Below are 19,559 nucleotides of genomic sequence, written 5' to 3'. Positions count from 1 at the left end.
GTGAGCATTTGCCCAATGAAGTCGGTTACGACGCCAAACTGCAGTCAGGTCAAGGCCCTGGTGAGGACGACGAGCAAGCAGATGAGCTTCCCATAGACGGTTTCTGACAGTTTGTGCAGAAATTATTTGGTTGTGCAAACTCACAGTTTCATCAGCTGTCCGGGTGGCTGGTCTCAGACCATCCCGCAGGTGAAGAAGCCGGGTGTGGAGGTCCTGGGCTGATGTGGTTACACGTGGTCTGAGGTTGTGAGGCCAGTTGGACGTACTGCCAAATTCTCTAAAGCGACATCGGAGGTGGCTTACGGTAGATACATTAACATTACATTCTCTGGCAACAGCTCTGGTGGACATTCCTGTAGTCAACATGCCAATTGCATGCTCCCTTAAAACTTGAGACATCTGTGGCATTGTGTTGTGTGACAAAACTGCACATTTTAGAGTGGCCTTTTATTGTGCCCAGCACAAGGTGTACCTGTGTAATGATCATGCTGTTTAACTAGCTTCTTGATATGCCACACCTGTCAGGTGGATGGATTATCTTGGCGAAGGAGAAATGCTCACAGGGATATAGGGATATAAATAAATTTGTGCACAATATTTCAGAGAAAAGCCTTTTGTGCGTATAGAAAATGTCAGGGATATTTTATTTCAGCTCATGAAACATGGGACCAACACTTTACATGTTGCATTTATATATTTGTTCAGTGTTATTCCATTGGTAGAAAGTATCATATGAAGTCCAATACACAAGATAGGCTGCTATCGTCATTGGGATCTAGCAGCAGCATGTACGTAATTGGAGAACTCCCCTTGTCTCACTAACACCCTTAGCTATTGAGCCTTTTGTGTGTATCAGCACTGGCAATCAAGAGTTGATTAGAACTACGAGACGTTAGCTCCAACTGACAAAAGAAAGAGAAATGAATCACTGCTTCTCTCGCAGAGGCAGAGCTATTTCTAGAGATGTGGTCACTGTGTTCAGGCCTAGCCAGCCAAGCCACTGGGAACAAAAACTGACTCCAGACTGGCCAAAGATGGCATCATATGGCGAAACAATCAATCTGAACTACCACATGAACTGTGCTGCTCAGTTTTCAGAGTAGGACTTAATGCAACTGATTTTCTGCTGAATGGTTTATAGCCCAGATAAACTGTACTAAAGAAGTGGGTCATAATCTTGTAGAAATCTAACTTTTTCATATTCATAACGTAGCCTACTCTTCATCCTCCGTTGCCCTTTTGAATGTGTTTTCCCATTCTGGCACATGGTTAGGGTCTAGCTTTAGGAAATGATCAGTCTGAGATTGGCCATAAGAGAGTTCTGTAAACCCGATTTCAACTGTGACATCCTACAGTGAGGGAAAAAAGTATTTGATCCCCTGCTGATTTTGTATGTTTGCCCACTGACAAAGAAATGATCAGTCTATAATTTTAATGGTAGGTTTATTTGAACAGTGAGAGACAGAATAACAACACAAAAATCCAGAAAAACACATGTAAAAAATGTTATAAATTGATTTGCATTTTAATGAGGGAAATAAGTATTTGACCCATCTGCAAAACATGACATTTACATTTTAGTCATTTAGCAGACGCTCTTATCCAGAGCGACTTACAGTTAGTGAGTGCATACATTTTAAAAACAATTCTCATACTGGTCCCCCGTGGGAAACGAACCCACAACCCTGGCATTGCAAACACCATGCTCTACCAACTGAGCTACACAGGACTACTTGGTGGCAAAAGCCTTGTTGGCAATGATAGATGTCAGATGTTTCTTGTAGTTGGCCACCTGGTTTGCACACATCTCAGGAGGGATTTTGTCCCACTCCTCTTTGCAGATCTTCTCCAAGTCATTAAGGTTTCGAGGCTGACGATTGGCAACTCGAACCTTCAGCTCCCTCCACAGATTTTCTATGGGATTAAGGTCTGGAGACTGGCTAGGCCACTACAGGACCTTAATGTGCTTCTTCTTGAGCCACTCCTTTGTTGCCTTGGCTGTGTGTTTTGGGTCATTGTCATGCTGGAATACCAATCCACGACCCATGTTCAATGCCCTGGCTGAGGGAAGGAGGTTCTCACCCAAGATTTGACGGTACATGGCCCCATCCATCATCCCTTAGATGCGGTGAAGTTGTCCTGTCCCTTAGCAGAAAAACACCCCCAAAGCATAATGGTTCCACCTCCATGTTTGACGGTGGGGATGGTGTTCTTGGGGTCATAGGCAGCATTCCTCCTCCTCCAAACACAGCGAGTTGAGTTGATGCCAAAGAGCTCGATTTTGGTCTCATCTGACCACAACACTTTCACCCAGTTCTCCTCTGAATCATTCAGATGTTCATTGGCAAACTTCAGATGGGCATGTATATGTGCTTTCTTGAGCAGGGGGACCTTGCGGGCGCTGCAGGATTTCAGTCCTTCACTGCGTAGTGTGTTACCAATTGTTTTCTTGGTGACTATGGTCCCAGCTGCCTTGAGATCATTGACAAGATCCTCCCGTGTAGTTCTGGGCTGATTCCTCACCATTCTCATGATCATTGCAACTCCACGAGGTGAGATCTTGCATGGAGCCCCAGGCCGAGGGAGATTGACAGTTCTTTTGTGTTTCTTCCATTTGCGAATAATCGCACCAACTGTTGTCACCTTCTCACCAAGCTGCTTGGCGATGGTCTTGTAGCTCATTCCAGCCTTGTGTAGGTCTACAATCTTGTCCCTGACATCCTTGGAGAGCTCTTTGGTCTTGGCCATGGTGGAGAGTTTGGAATCTGATTGATTGCTTCTGTGGACAGGTGTCTTTTATACAGGTAACAAACTGAGATTAGGAGCACTCCCTTTAAGAGTGTGCTCCTAATCTCAGCCCGTTACCTGTATAAAAGACACCTGGGAGCCAGAAATATTTCTGATTGAGAGTGGGTCAATTACTTATTTCCCTCATTAAAATGCAAATCAATTTATAACATTTTTGACATGCGTTTTTCTGGATTTTGTTGTTGTTATTCTGTCTCTCACTGTTCAAATAAACCTACCATTAAAGTTATAGACTGATCATTTCTTTGTCAGTGGGCAAACGTACAAAATCAGCAGGGGATCAAATACTTTTATCCCTCACTGTATAACAAGTCATGAGACTGACTGCTCATTTCATATAATGCCAAGTACAACTCTTCCCTCTCTCATGGGCTGTGAAAATCACCACTGTCGATAGATTGCAAAGTGGCCCATGTGAAAAGGAAGTCAGGGGAGGGAGGCGTTCTTTTGTTTCACAGGGTTTTACCTGCTAGATCCATTTGCACAGTGAAGAGCAAGGGGAGGTCGACAAGTGCTCATTTAATCGTACTTTAATGCCATGTGTTCAATGAACACTTTGGAAGATGACACCAGCCGACTAGGTACTACACCCAGCGTCTAATTGACATAGCCTGCCAAACTGTTCCTCTCAGTCAGTATAATAGCTCCGTGTCATCCGTCTGCACTGAGCTACAGTGGCGTAGGTGTGTAAATGCTGGAGGTGTGTGTGTCTCTGACTGAGTGAGTGAGAGAGGTGAGAAATGCTGAAGAGTCAGCTGGTGGTGAATTAAAAGCAACCAGGCTCTTAAAGTCAAACTGTGAAAAGAGAGTGGAGGAGAGAAATTGCACTTCTGTTTTGGTACATGAAGACCTGAGGGGTGTAATACAAAGCAGGATCAATGAGTTAGCCAGCTAACTTTCATAAACAACCAGAAATAACTTTAGATTTTCTGGTTCAATAAGAAAGCTAAACTTCAATGTTTTTGGTGATCCACACCACCAGAGTCTGAAATGAGCAGCTCCTGAATGATCATCTAAATAAAACAAGATCCTTCTCTTTCATTAAAAGTAGTATATCTAATCTTGGCCTTAAGGCATGTCATAACTGCTGAGACAGATTTTAGACACGTTATTTATAAATGCATTGTGTCTGATATGACGTTATGGAACAGCTGGAAGCCAATCAGTCTGAGCCCAGTCAGTATCTGCAGACACATACAGTACAACATGCACACTGAAGGCCTGCCTAATTGGCTACCTGTTTCCTTAACTGGAACTGTGGTTTAGAAAAACAGTAAACCCTTACGGGGCTATGTGCCACCTCACTACGCACTGACAAAGTCACTGTGTGAAGCATCTGCTAAAGAAAAGATTAGGGGATACATTATAATGATACAAGTTAGTAAAGTCACAGTCTCCCGAGTGGCGCAGTGGTCTGTAAGTCGCTCTGGATAAGAGCGTCTGCTAAATGACTAAAATGTAAATGTTAAACTGGGACAGCAAACTTGAAAGTTATCTAAAAAATAATAAAATCAGTAATATGATTGAGGATAAGCCGAAATTTCTCCTCTCAATCCAATTGCCATTATCGCTCTTGAAAAGGCTAGATGCATATTCCACAAAAATGAAAGAACACGTTTTTAGATGTACTTTTAATACATAATTTATGGACATATTACAATTAATTTATCCTTGATACACACAGTCGGACCAGAGAAGAGAACGTTGCTGATTGTATCAAATGGATAACCCCATATTTAGACTTCTCCGCCCATAGGGAGGAGTGAACAGGTGTGTGAGGGGGGTTGAGGGAGGGAATGAGGAATGAACCATTCATCTATAGCAATCAACTCCAGAGTAGTCAGGTCCACTCAATCACTTCAGCCAGATGTTCTTGTCTCCTACGTCTGCATTATAACCTGCAGCGTACTTCTTTCCCGGGAGCTTTTGGACAGAAAAGAAAATGACAGTCAATTTAATTAGATTGAGAGAAGTGATTGGCTATATCCCCTATGATGTATGCTGAACATCTGGGATGTATTTGCTGAAACAGTTGCCAAAAATATAGAGCGCAAATCTTAGTTAAGTTGCAAGTAAAATACAATGTAGTTACCTAGGTATAAACAAAAACAACAACTTAATAGATATTGAGCCTTTTTGGAAATAAATCAAGTTAGCAGCCTAATAGTTATTCTGAGAGTTCTGTAACCCTCTTAGTCTGGGCATACAGTAAGCCATAGCCTACACTTTACTGAAGAAATCCTTAAAACTAATCCAATGTGAGGGTTTTAGTCAAGGAGTCATCCTTGCCTCAAAAAAAAACATTTGTGGGAATTGCTTGGGTAAAAAGAGACAAGTGAGATTCCACAGGACACTTAGGCAGGTTTAACGTTCTCTGATTTAAGGAGCAGGGCCTTCTTATTCCCTTAAGCTTTGAAGAACTAGCCACTCAAGACTCATCCATCCTTGGATGTGGGATGACAGCAAAGACTAATGGTATAGCAAAGTGTTTTTGTCACTAGGGGCGACATTGCAGTCCATCACCCCAGAGCCTTGGCAAACAGCATGTTATGAGTTACTGCTAATGTGAAGCCACATCAGTGACAGAGTGATAGACAGCCAGACCGCTCTCCGTCACCCAGGCGACGCTACACCATTAGTCTTGTGAGTATGAAACAAAAAATAGTCTAGTGTTAACTGAGGCCTACATTAGCACTGCTTCTCTTTCTTTCAACTGTTATCAGTCAGCAAAAGAAGCAGAAAATATACTTAAATATAAAATATAGGGGCGGCAGGTAGCTTAGTGGGTAAGAGCATTGTGCCAGTAACCGAAAGGTCGCTGGTTCTAATCCCCAAGCCAACTAGGTGAAAAATCTGTTGATGTGCCCTTAAGCAAGGCACTTAACCCTAATTGCTCATGTAAGTCGCTCTGGATAAGAGCGTCTGCCAAATGACGTAAATAAATAAAAATAAATAAAATACATTTACAGCTTCAAAGACAATCAGCCAAGATTGGAGAAGTGGTGTTGGATTGCAAATAGCAACATTGATAGGCATTCAAGTTTTATTTTGTTTACCTAGTTTTACTTTGACATCTGCGGTACAATTTAGCAAGAGTTTTAGCTGGCGAAGCCAAAATGAAATCACCAGACAAAACCCTATCTGTTGTTCTTCTTGTCAAACAGTACAGTACATGCTCTACTGCAGAATACTAGCTTGCACTTCAGAAGAAGTGAACTTTGTCAAGTAAAAGTATGGATGAGAAAATGCAGACAACCTAAGCCCGCCATAGTTCACATTCCCCAAGCTTGTCCTCCCACTCGTTCCAGTATAATAGCGGGCACCGAGCAAAATGTCAGCTCAAAGAATCCTGTAGCACATTATATACCCCCACATCTCCAGTCAATAAACTTTAAAGGTCAGGACAGAATGTTTTCCTGCAAGACTGATGACACCAATGACTTGGAGAATATTCCACATATGGCATTTCCCTTTTCGTATATCATTTGATATTTCAGCTACCAAAATAGTTATTTAATATGCTGGAAGCAAAAGCACTAGACGGCCACAAAACCCAGGAGAGACGGAGGGAAAATACTATTGAAGGAGGGAGAAAGTCCTGTCCCTATGCAGTATGGTAGCCTATAGCTCATATACCACTTTATCATAATCTGGTCATATCAGGTGATCTAGCCACACCACATCATAAGAGAAGTGCTTTTCTCCCTTACCGATTTGAAGGCATAGTAGCCTGCGTCGTACTCGTGAGCCCCGATGGTGACCTCAGGGAGGAAGTTGGGTACAAGGGTCAGATCTGCCACCCTCATCTTGTCTTCCACCCTGGGGAGAAAGGCAGGAAAACAGCAGGCTGATGAGAAGGCCTCCAGAGGTCCAATATCAACCATATATGCCTACCCATGTACGTGACGGAAAATTAAGGTCTACACGTGTAGGGAACAAATTAAGTGATTATACTTACAGCATTCTCAGGTAGTGGAGTGTGACATCATCCTGCTCTACCCAAGGTCCTTTCTCAAATTTCAAGTACTCAATGTCTTCTGCAATCTAAAGATGAGAAAAACAAGTCTATTTTGACGAGAAGTTTTTGTGAGGGAATAAGACGGGTTTCCAATAGCAGTCAGTGCATTTCAGGTTCATGCACTGGGTAGGCCTATAACAAATAACATCAACACCATGTTTGTTTTCTCACCAGAAACTACAAGGTTAGCCAATTATGATATAATCATTGTTTTATACTTCTAGTCATTCACTGTATTTCTTACCCTCTCGATGTCTTGTGCCTGGGTTGCATCATAAGCGAGCAATTCTGCATTCTCACTGAAATACAGAAAAACAATCTCAACACCTTTCTTGTAAATGGTTGAAGGTCAAATTGGAGAAAAATTGCTTTGTTCAAAAATGTTCAAGTTGTTAATAGACAGGGTCATCTCAGAGGTTTCAAGAATAGTATTTACGCTTCACTAGAGAGCTTTCTAGTCCACTAACCTGATTTTGGGAAGGTAGGTCTTCTTGTAGGCATCCTCAATGCTCTTCAGATAGGGTAGGGGTACATCCTGAGGGTAAGACAGGATAAATTCATAAAGACAGGAACAACACACTTTAGAAAATAGACTATTTGAAAAGATAAGATAGCTACACCAGACCCAACACAATTCACTTGCTTAGTCAAAGTGCCTTAAATGGATTTAACTTAACAAGCGGAACACCCAAAGTGGTAAAGAAGCAGATCTGTTTGGAGCTGTTGAAACAGATTCTCACCTTCAATGATCTGATCTGTAGAGTGGAAAGGTAATTATACCTAACTTAAGAATAATCACTGCAAATTTTTTCCACATGTTGTTGTGTTACAGCCTGAATTTAAAATGGATTAAAATGAGCTTTTTTGTAACTGGCCTATACACAATACCCCATCATGTCAAAGTGGAATAATGTTTTTAGAAATGTTTATGGCAAGCCTAAATAAGTTCAGGAGTAAAATATTGCTTAACAAGTCACATAAGTTGCATGGACTAACTGTGCGCAATAACAGTGTTTAACATGATTTTTTTTTTATGACTACCTCATCTCTGTACCCCACACATACAATTATCTCTAAGGTCCATCAGTCAATCAGTGAATTTCAAACACAGATTCAACCACATAGACCATGGAGGTTTACCAATGCCTCGCAAAGAAGGGCACCTATTGGTAGATTGGTTAAAAAGAGCAGACATTGAATATCCCTTTGAGTATGGTGAACTTAGTCACTACTAAGATATAGGCGTCCTTCCTAACTCAGTTGCCGGAGAGGAAGAAAACAGATCAGGGATTTCACCTAAGGCCAATGGTGACTTTAAAACAGTAAGAAAATGTAACGGTTGTGATAAGAGAAAACTGAGGATGGATCACCAACATTGTAGTTACTCCACAATACTAACCTAGTTGACAGAGTGAAAAGAAGGAAGCCTGTATAGAATGAAAATATTCCAAAATATGCATCCTGTTTGCAACAAGGCACAAAAGTAATACTGCAAAATTTGTGGCAAAGCAATTACATTTTAGTCCTGAATACAAAGTGTTAAGTTTAGGGCAAATCCAATACAACACGTCACTGAGTACCACTCGTCATATTTTCAAGCATAGTGGTGGCTGCATCATGTTATGGGTATGCTTGTACTCGTTAAGGACTGGGGAATTTTTCAGGATAAAAAATAAACGGAATGGAGCTAAGCACAGGCAAAATCCTAGAGGAAAACCTGGTTCAGTCTGCTTTCCAGATACTGGGAGATGAATTCACCTTTCAGCAGGACAATAACCTAAAACACAAGGCCAAGAAGAGTTGCTTACCAAGAAGACAGTGAATATTCCTGAGTGGCCAAGTTACAGTTTTGACTTAAATCTGATTGAAAATCTATGGCAAGTCCTGAAAATGGTTGTCTAGCAATGATCAACAACCAATTTGATAGAGATTGAAGAATTTTCAGAATAATAAAAATGGACAAATATTGTACAATCCAGGTGTGGAAAGCTCTTAGAGACTTACCCAGAAAGACTAACAGCTGTAATCGCTGCCAACAGTGATTCTAACATGCATTGACTCAGGGGGTTGAATACTTAGTGCATTCGGAAAGTATTCAGACCCCTTTACTTTTTCCACTTTGTTACGTTACAGCCTTATTCTAAAATGGATTCCCCCCCATACAATACCCCATAACGACAAAGCAAAAACAGGTTTTTCGTTTATTTTGAAAAATAACTGAAATATCACATTTACATAAGTATTCAGACCCTTTACTCAGTACTTTGTTGAAGCACCTTTGGCAGTGATTACAGCCTCGAGTCTTCTTGGGTATGACGCTACAAGCTTTGCACACCTGTATTTGGGGAGTTTCTCTCATTCTTCTCTGCAGATCCTCTCAAGCGTTGTCAGGTTGGATAGGGAATGTTGCTGCACAGCTATTTTCAGGTCCCTCCAGTGATGTTCGATCGGGTTAAAGTCCGGGCTCTGGCTGGGCCACTCAAAGACATTCAGAAACTTGTCCCAAAGCCACTCCTGTGTTGTCTTGGCTGTGTGCTTAGGGTCGTTGTCCTGTTGGAAGGTGAACCTTCGCCCCAATCTGAGGTCCTGACGTGACGCTTGGCATTCAGGCAAAATAATTAAATCTTGGTTTCACCAGACCAGAGAATCTTGTTTCTCATGGTCTGAGAGTCTTTAGGTGCCTTTCGGCAAACTCCAAGCGGGCTGTTATGTGCCTTTTACTGAGGAGTGGCTTCTGTCTGGCCACTCTACCATAAAGGCCTGATTGGTGGAGTGCTGCAAAAATGGTTGTCCTTCTGGAAGGTTCTCCCATCTCCACAGAGGAACTCTGGAGCTCTGTCAGATTGACCATAGAGTTCTTGGTCACCTCCCTGACCAAGGCCTTCTCCCACGATTGCTCAGTTTGGCCGTGCGGCCAGCACTAGGAAGAGTCTTGATGGTGCCAAACTTCTTCCATTTCTGAATGATGTAGGCGTACTGTGTTCTTGGGGACCTTCAAGGCTGCAGAAATCTGTGCCTCAACACAATCCTGTCTCGGAGCTCTACGGACAATTCCTTCGACTTCATGGCTTGGTTTTTGCTCTGACATGCACTGTCAACTATGGGACTTTATATAGACAGATGTGTGCCTTTCCAAATCAGATGTGTGCCTTTCCAAATTTACCACAGGTGGACTCCAAGTTGTAGAAACATCTCAAGGATGATCAATGGAAACAGGATGCACGTGAACTCAATTTCGAGTCTCATCGCAAAGGGTCTGAATATTTCTGTTTTAAATTTTTAATAAATAAAATAAAACTGTTTTTGCCTTTTCATTATTGGATGTAGATTGATGAGATTTTTTATTTATTTAATCAATTCTAGAATAAGGCTATAACGTAACAAAATGTGGAAAAAGTCAAGGAGTCTGAATAATTTCTGAATGCACTATATCTAAATCTATCTAATCAAATTTTTCTATGTATGGCTGACCCCAATTAGTCCACTGCTCGATTGTTTGGTCAATAGGCTGTTGGTCGACCAAGATTTTTTTAGCCGAGCAGTAGCAAATAAATATATTTTTGATGGCACACGAGACACCCGTCTTATTCGCGCCCATCTCAGTGAACTAATCCATTGTGGAGGCCACGAGGATGGCACAGTCCAAGAAGAAGGGGAGTGTGGCTAAGATGCACAATGCACATCTCCCGCCAATTTGTGCACATTCATTGTTTCATAACTTCATTGTGTCAATTGTTTGCGTTTGATTGTTATTGTCTATCAATTCCCCATGACATACAGTGGGGAGAACAAGTATTTGATACACTGTCGATTTTGCAGGTTTTCCTACTTACAAAGCATGTAGAGGTCTGTAAATTTTATCATACGTACACTTCAACTGTGAGACGGAATCTAAAAAATCCAGAAAATCACATTGTATGATTTTTAAGTAATTAATTTGCATTTTATTGCATGACATAAGTATTTGATCACCTACCAACCAGTAAGAATTCCGGCTCACACAGACCTGTTAGTTTTTCTTTAAGAAGCCCTCCTGTTCTCCACTCATTACCTGTATTAACTGCACCTGTTTGAACTCGTTACCTGTATAAAAGACACCTGTCCACACACTCAATCAAACAGACTCCAACCTCTCCACAATGGCCAAGACCAGAGAGCTGTGTAAGGACATCAGGGATAAAATTGTAGACCTGCACAAGGCTGGGATGGGCTACAGGACAATAGGCAAGCAGCTTGGTGAGAAGGCAACAACTGTTGGCGCAATTATTAGAAAATGGAAGAAGTTCAAGATGATGGTCAATCACCCTCGGTCTGGGGCTCCATGCAAGATCTCACCTCGTGGGGCATCAATGATCATGAGGAAGGTGAGGGATCAGCCCAGAACTACACGGCAGGACCTGGTCAATGACCTGAAGAGAGCTGGGACCACAGTCTCAAAGAAAACCATTAGTAACACACTACGCCGTCATGGATTAAAATCCTGCAGCGCACGCAAGGTCCCCCTCATCAAGCCAGCGCATGTCCAGGCCCGTCTGAAGTTTGCCAATGACCATCTGGACGATCCAGAGGAGGAATGGGAGAAGGTCATGTGGTCTGATGAGACAAAAATAGAGCTTTTTGGTCTAAACTCCACTCGCCGTGTTTGGAGGAAGAAGAAGGATGAGTACAACCCCAAGAACACCAATCCCAACCGTGAAGCATGGAGGTGGAAACATCATTCTTTGGGGATGCTTTTCTGCAAAGGGGACAGGACGACTGCACCGTATTGAGGGGAGGATGGATGGGGCCATGTATCGCGAGATCTTGGCCAACAACCTCCTTCTCTCAGTAAGAGCATCGAAGATGGGTCGTGGCTGGGTCTTCCAGCATGACAACGACCCGAAACACACAGCCAGGGCAACTAAGGAGTGGCTCCGTAAGAAGCATCTCAAGGTCCAGGAGTGGCCTAGCCAGTCTCCAGACCTGAACCCAATAGAAAATCTTTGGAGGGAGCTGAAAGTCCATATTGCCCAGCGACAGCCCCGAAACCTGAAGGATCTGGAGAAGGTCTGTATGGAGGAGTGGGCCAAAATCCCTGCTGCAGTATGTGCAAACCTGGTCAAGACCTACAGGAAACGTATGATCTCTGTAATTGCAAACAAAGGTTTCTGTACCAAATATTAAGTTCTGCTTTTCTGATGTATCAAATACTTATGTCATGCAAAAAAATGCAAATTAATTACTTAAAAATCATACAATGTGATTTTCTGGATTTTTGTTTTAGATTCCGTCTCTGATAAAAATTACAGACCTCTACATGCTTTGTATGTAGGAAAACCTGCAAAATCGGCAGTGTATCAAATACTTGTTCTCCCCACTGTATATCACCAGTAGTACATTTACCGTTAATTCCTATAATTTCCATTCTACAATGTTTGTTTGGTTACGGTAATTTCTGTTAACCTCTACGGGATCAGTGTCCTGTATACGGGACGGTTGAGCTATCGTGCGCTAATGTGATTAGCATGACTGTTGTAAGTAACAGCAAACTTTCCAGGACATAGACATGTCTTATATGGGCAGAAAGCTTAAATTATTGTTAATCTAACTGCACTGTCCAATTTACAGTAGCTATTACTGTGAAAAAATACCATGCTATTGTTTGAGGAGAGCGCACAACAACAAAAAAACGTATCATCACGGCAACTGTTTTGATACATTCACCTCTGAAGGTAAATAATGTACTTACATTCAGTAATCTTGTTCTGATTTGTCATCCTAAGGGTCCCAGAGATAAAATGTAGCATAGTTTTGTTTGATAAAATCCATTTTTATATTCAAATGTAGGAACTGGGTTCTACAGTTAGATCCCCTGCTGTCTCTGGCTCCACACCCACCCCGCCATCTAGATCTGTGAAAGTTAGTGTATAAGCTAATGATCCATCATGCATGACATTCCTGGGAGTGTGTAAACTTACATTTTGTATTACCATATATTTTTTGTATGTTCTCTATAGTTATGTACTTGAAAATGTATCAATTGACCAATTCGGCACATTTGGGCAGACTTGATACAAGATAGTCCAGTATTACAATGCTTCACTGGATCAATCTGAAACTTTGCACACACTGCTTCTATCTAGTGGCCAAAGTCTAAATTACGTCTAAACTGCAATATTCCATTGTGTTCTTGTGTTCTATTCTATTCTCTTGCATTTCAAAGATGGAACAACAACAAAAAATAGAAAACGCATGCTTTTTGTTTGTATTATCTTTTACCAGATCTAATGTGTTATTCTCCTACATTAATTTCCACAAACTTCAAAGTGTTTCCTTTCAAATGGTATCAAGAATATGCATATCCTTGCTTCAGGTCCTGCTTCAGGTGGTTAGATTTGGGTATGTCATTTTAGGTGAAAATTGAAAAAAGGGTCTGATCCTTAAGAGGTTAATGCATTCAATACATTATTATTCCAGTCTTTTACCGTTCTCATTGTCAGGTGGACACGTTGTTTACAGAGCGCACAACCTATGCTACACTTGTGTGAAACAAGTTTTGGTTTATTTCATTCTATTTACGAGTTTTGTCAATTTAGTCATTGTCTCGTTTGGAGCGCTCCTGTCAATGTTTAGTATTGGACGCGCACCTGAGTACGCATAGAAGTAGGCCTATAGGCTACCTGGCCTACGCGCAAATGTAGGCATATAAAATGTGCCCATTTGGGGTTCTGATAGTATTTCTGATTGGCTTAACGCACCACCACTACTTAGCTGTGGAGCTTCTCAAAGTAATGTTTTCTTCACCTCAAAACAGCAAGCAAACAAAGTCTGTTTTTACATCCATTGAGAATGACAATAGTTCTTCAATGTATTTGAACAATCTTTCCATCTCTCTCCCTTTTGATAACCACTCAGCGTGAAAGGGAAAAATGTCATCCTCTGATCCACTGGAAACATCATAAATAGGCCTACCTGATTACTTCTTATTCCTTGCTCAAAATAGCCTACAGCTGTGTCTGTCCCGAGCTCATTTGCACAGGAAACTGAGGGCCCAGAATATTTTATAAAATGTTGCAAGTTTGCTAGCACGAGCTTCCAGGCAGAGTCTAGTTAATAGTTTATACAATGTTGAAAGTTCTATGTGATTTATAGGATATTTATTTTTATCAGGATATTTTCTACCTGCAGGCTGCAATGTTTTTATTTGTTGGCTTTATATAGGTAATTTTTACATAGTTGGCAACGGTAATAGAAGTTACTTTAGGGTTTGTATCATTTTCATTTAGATATAAAGTTGATTTTAAAAACGCACAGGGTGTGTCTACATATGGAAAAATAGACGCTTTAAAATTTCAACCAATCGATTGGTCAAAAGAACAGACGACTTTCGGTCCACAAAGATTTTTTCTAGTCGAGGACAGCCTTATTTTTTTTCTTTACAAAATGTTAGAATTTTTCTTCCAATTTGACATTGCATAGTATTTTCTGAAGATCGTTGACAATAAAATGACAATTAAATCAATTTTAATCCCACTTTGTAACAACAAAATGTGGAAAAAGTAAAGGGCTGTGAATACTTTAAGGCACTAGCATAAACAAGACCATAAGATGACAATGGTTATTCAACATGCACCCTAAACATTGAATAGCTAAAAAAGCTCCATCATGTTGATCACTGAAAGGATACATCTGGCTTTAACTAATAAGAAAGTGTGATTTAACATCTTTAAAACTGTGATGTTTAAACATATATTATATTTAAATCCAATCAGAGACGTGAGAATTACACTCAGGAAAAAAAGTTTGGAACACTGATCTGAAGTATAAATCAAACTATATAAGTTGAAAATAGCCTAGGTTTTAAGCACCTAGACACTACTTTTCTGGCAGAATCTGAGACTCCATATTTATCTCGATTCGCACCGAATTCCACCAGCCCTCCATGATTATCTTTAAAGACAGGATTATTGCTGGGGCCCACAATTGCATAATGCTAATAACTACCAGGCTTTGTGAGGCCCGCCTGCCTGCCAAATGTGAGAGGTCCTAAATGGGTGTGCGGGAAAACAACTACTAATTCCTATAATTGTTACACATTACCAGAGACAAAAATCATTTTAAACTTCTCGAAAAGTCTCTACTGTGGTCAAGATTCTCAGTCTGTTGCTAACAGCAAGTAATGTTCTTAATTGGAAACTTTAAGAACATTACTCGCTGTTAGCAACAGACTGAGAATATTATGTTCTGTTTCTAACCTAGCTCATGACCACAGTAGACTTTTTGAGAAGTTTAAAATGCTTTTTGTTTAAAGCCCCAAATACATCAATATTAGAAAACCTTCACACAATTTAGAATCATTATTGAACAGGGCTCAAAATTGGTTGAATAAAACCTGAGTCACACATCAAACCTTACGGCAACTTCCATAGGTTCTCTACCACCTGATAATAGATGGTCATTCAGTCAAACAGACAAACGATATGCCTAGAAAAGTATAGCATTGATTATATTTTCCTTGTTTGTGTCTCCCTACCTTGCCTGACGCCTTTAGCTTCTTCTGCACTTCTTCTGCTGGCGTGTCCACATAGATGACCAAGTGAGGGGGCAGGAACTCACAGATGCTGATACCTTTGATTTCATTGTAGTGGTCTACGCCTGCATTACAGAACATATGAGATTCATCAACCTCAGCCATGTAAAATCAAATCAAATTTTATTGGCCACATGCGCCAAATACAACAGGTGCAGACATTACAGTGAAATGCTTACTTACAGCCCTTAACCAACAGTGCATTTATTTTTAATAAAAAAGTAAAATAAAACAACAAAGAAGTGTTGAGAAAAAAATAGCAGAAGTAAAATAAAATAACAGTAGGGAGGCTAAATATACAGGGGGGTACCGGTGCAGAGTCAATGTGCGGGGGCACCGGCTAGTTGAGGTAGTTGAAGTAATATGTACATGTGGGTAGAGTTAAAGTGACTATGCATAAATAATTAACAGAGTAACAGAGGCGTAAAAAGATGGGGTGGGAGTTGGGGGTGGGGGGGGCAGTGCAAATAGTCCGGGTAGCCATGATTAGCTGTTCAGGAGTCTTATGGCTTGGGGGTAGAAGCTGTTGAGAAGTCTTTTGGACCTAGACTTGGCACTCCGGTACCGCTTGCCGTGTGGTAGCAGAGAGAACAGTCTATGACTAGGGTGGCTGGAGTCTTTGACAATTTTGAGGGCCTTCCTCTGACACCGCCTGGTATAGAGGTCCTGGATGGCAGGAAGCTTGCCCCCAGTGATGTACAGTTGCCATGCCCCTTGTGTATTAATGGTGGCATACATAAAAAAAGCTTCTTCACCCACAGTTTATTTATTTATAACACTAATGACCTTTCAATATCATGGCATTGTGAGGTTGGTGTTAAACCAGGTCTGATTCATAACAATGCAATAGCACTATTCAGATCTGTACCACCCTTATTATTGGGATTTCAGTACTTACACTGCCTTCTGATGTAGCCCTGTTTGAACATGGCCTCCACAAACACCATGTCACTGTAGGGGGAGCGCTCCAAGATCACACCTTGGCCTAGAATGGAGAAAGGTTATGAGAAGGACATTACTAAAAACACAAAATGGCCAGAATCATATTTTTGTTTAAGATCTACATGAAAAAAGCCATTTAGAATAAAACTAGGCATTAATTTAACTACAGGAAGGTAAGCTCAAGAGCTCAATTATTTGTTTTTCCCAAATCCCTAACACAATCCTGATATAATTTGTGAGTGATATCTGAGCACATTCCCATAGCCAGCCAGCCGTACCTGTGGTGAGCAGGTGCTCCATGGCGTCTGACCACTGAAGGAGCCTCATGAGGTACATCCATGCCTGCAGCCGGTAGGAGTTCCCATCAGCAGCCTTGGGGTCTGCATAGAACTTCTCCAGGCTGCAGTTACCGTTGAAGGCGGTTGGCAGAGGCCCCTTCTCCGCTGTCATCTTGTCCAAGTAGTGTGTGTTAGGCTCGGGCATGTACAGCATCCCTACAGACATCAGGCAAAGTGTTAATGTAGTCAATATACATTAATCCTGTTTTGTACCAGAAGGTAGGAAATGAACGTTTTTTTTATTTTTAGTCAATGAAAATAATTGGCATTATAAACTTCAAACTCCCCAAGTTATAAATCTGTATAAATAAGTTGGCCACATGCACCAAATACAACAGGTGCAATAAGTAGTCTAGACTTCAATAACTGCATTGACAACATGATCATTACCCAGCTTGTCAGCCAGATTCTGGGCCAGCGCCCCCTTTCCTGAAGCCAGGTTGCCATCAATGGAGATGATCTTGCTGTTCTCCTTGAACCTTGGGGTTGTCCTCTCGCCCAGTGCGTATGCCCACCAGCCGTACCGTAGGTTCCTTACTGAGCTTGTGTGAATACCTGCCTAAAGATATAAGATATGTTGATCAATTAATTCTCAAATCAAATATTGAATTGTACTCAGTGTCAATAGAATGAGCATGTGAGTGTCATCCTTCTGACCATCCTGCCCACCATGAATTAAGTATGCTTAGTTAGCTAGTTAAATAATTGTAATTGATACAACTGAAAGACTAGCTAGGATGTCAGGAGGATGACAAGAATGGTATAACGGTAACTAGCCAATTAGTTCATATAAGCTAGCTAGCCAATTAGTTCATATATTGCCGCTAATTACAATACATTGCTACAGAACAGTTGTTGACAACAGCAAAACAGTCAGCTGTCCACGCGAAACACCAATCTGCTAGCTAGCCTTCTTAGCATTAGCATTCTTGTTATGGTGTCCTTGTACCGAGGCTTGTGAACTTGATGCCCTTCGTTGCGCGAGAGAGCATTTTTGCAATTCTTCCTATAATCTTACCGTCTGAATAGGTGTCCCTGCTTTGAAAACGGCTGTCCCCGAGGGGATGACCAAACGGATCACCCGTAACGCCATGATTATTTACCACCAGAACCGCTAATCTGACCCCAAAATCACCCTCTTTACTAGTTCTTTCGAGGCGCGACAATAACGCTTTTAAAGGGGCTTTCTTGCCCGTAGTCGAGTAATATTGACGTCATCAAGAGTGTCCAATTGTATTGCCTGAAAGAAAAATACAAGAAATTCAAATGAGCGCCATGGTTAAGGTAAGGGGTAAAGTTATGGTTAAGTTTAGGGTAGGGACGTCCCAAGGATCGCGGATAGCACTTACCAGATTATAAAGAGATAAATATTATCTACTGCCTCCGCCACAGGAGGTTGGTGGCACCTTAATTGGGGAGGACTGGCTCGTGGTAATGGCTGGAGCGGAGTAGGTGGAATGGCATCAAATACATCAAACACATGGTTTGATTCCATTGCATTGGCGCCGTTCCAGCCATTATTATGAGCCTTTCTCACCTCAGCAGCCTCCACTGGTCGCCGCCCTTACTTCACCCATGCACACTAAGGCTTTTCAGCACTCAGCTTTGATAATACAGCTATGTTGGTCTACTAGTAGGCCTACAACTGTACTTCAAACAACATTTACATTTTAGCAGACGGTCTTATCCAGAGTGCCTTCAACTAAACCACATATCACAGTCATCTCAAGTAATACTTTCTTCAATAAAGCCTTTATCAGGGAAATCAGTGCTAGTAAGAAAAGACAAGTGCGAGAGACTATAGCAGTGTTAATGATGTTGTTTGTTTGTTGGGGGGGGGGTGCTAGGGGTTCGTTCAACCAAGGTGCTTCACCTGCTCCTTGAATTGATCTCTTCAAATCATTATTTTACTTTTAGATTTGTGTGTATTGTTAGATATTACTGCGCTGTTGGAGCTAGGAACACAAGCATTTCATTACACCCGCAATAACATCTGCTAAATATGTGTACACAACCAATAAAATGTGATTTGATTTGATTTGAACCAGAGAGGAAGAAGCGAGAGGGTGTCCACCAAAATAAGACCACGAAGTAAGGAATTTTTGTATGGAAGTCAACAAGAGAGTGTCGAATTTGGTCAACAGAAAATCTAATTGCTAATTTACTACATGAGGCTTATTTGATCAAATATATGTTTCGTAATCGTTAGGTTGTTATGAATGTACTGATATAAGTGGACCCACGTGACATTTCGGCAACTTAAAAAAAGATATACTTTATATCGGAGTTGTGCCTGTTGTTCAAGCGCATATCTGCCCTCTCATTGGCTAGAATGATCCCACCTGATCTCGCCTCCTCCCACCTGCCTTCCGTCTTTGAGGACATGTATTTCCATTGTTAGAGCAGTCACTCGACTATCTTGACAATATAATAGAAAATATTTTATTCAACACAGGGCAGATGTAGGCCTGCTCTATGTCCAGTAGATGGTGCTAACTGACCCTTTACTATGCTGCCATGATAACTTCAATATACCTAGGGTACTGGATACATTAGGCTGCAGTATATCAACATGGGTTAACAAAAAATATGTTAAGTGTATCTAAAGTAATAGATTACGTTTATTTGTCTGTTTGCTACTGGTATTTCAATAAATTGCTAAATATGTATTTTTGAAATTGTCAACGCATGTTCAATGTTACCATATCCTGGACAGAACATATCTGCTTGGGAGGATGTGTTGCTCAAATGTATCAGATTGAAAAACATATATTTTATGTAGATGTTTTGTTTTAGATGTGAAGATATTAACAAACGTTATGAATACATATATTTTCCAGTATTACAAACAGTATTTTGGAAGAGTACTATTGTTCACGTGACA

The 19,559-nt window shown here is 41.1% G+C and overlaps 1 protein-coding gene across 1 annotated transcript; it reads right to left on the bottom strand.

The window, feature by feature from the left end:
• Window positions 1–4,422: 4,422 nt before the first annotated feature.
• Window positions 4,423–17,863, bottom strand: LOC121536723 (NADH dehydrogenase [ubiquinone] 1 alpha subcomplex subunit 10, mitochondrial). Its single transcript, XM_041844182.2, has 10 exons — window positions 17,694–17,863; window positions 17,066–17,234; window positions 16,616–16,831; window positions 16,294–16,380; window positions 15,339–15,460; window positions 7,294–7,361; window positions 7,071–7,125; window positions 6,767–6,852; window positions 6,519–6,627; window positions 4,423–4,731 (listed from the first exon to the last, which is right to left on the bottom strand). Exons 1-10 carry the CDS (start codon window positions 17,766–17,768, stop codon window positions 4,663–4,665), a joined length of 1,056 nt encoding a protein of 351 aa, XP_041700116.1. The 5' UTR covers window positions 17,769–17,863; the 3' UTR covers window positions 4,423–4,662.
• Between the last annotated feature and the right edge of the window lie 1,696 nt (window positions 17,864–19,559).

The sequence above is a fragment of the Coregonus clupeaformis genome, chromosome 23 (genome assembly GCF_020615455.1).
Source record: "Coregonus clupeaformis isolate EN_2021a chromosome 23, ASM2061545v1, whole genome shotgun sequence".
In the NCBI taxonomy this organism is placed as follows: Eukaryota; Metazoa; Chordata; class Actinopteri; order Salmoniformes; family Salmonidae; genus Coregonus; species Coregonus clupeaformis.
Note: the sequence above shows the minus strand (reverse complement) of the source record. Positions and strands in the feature narration are given on the sequence as shown.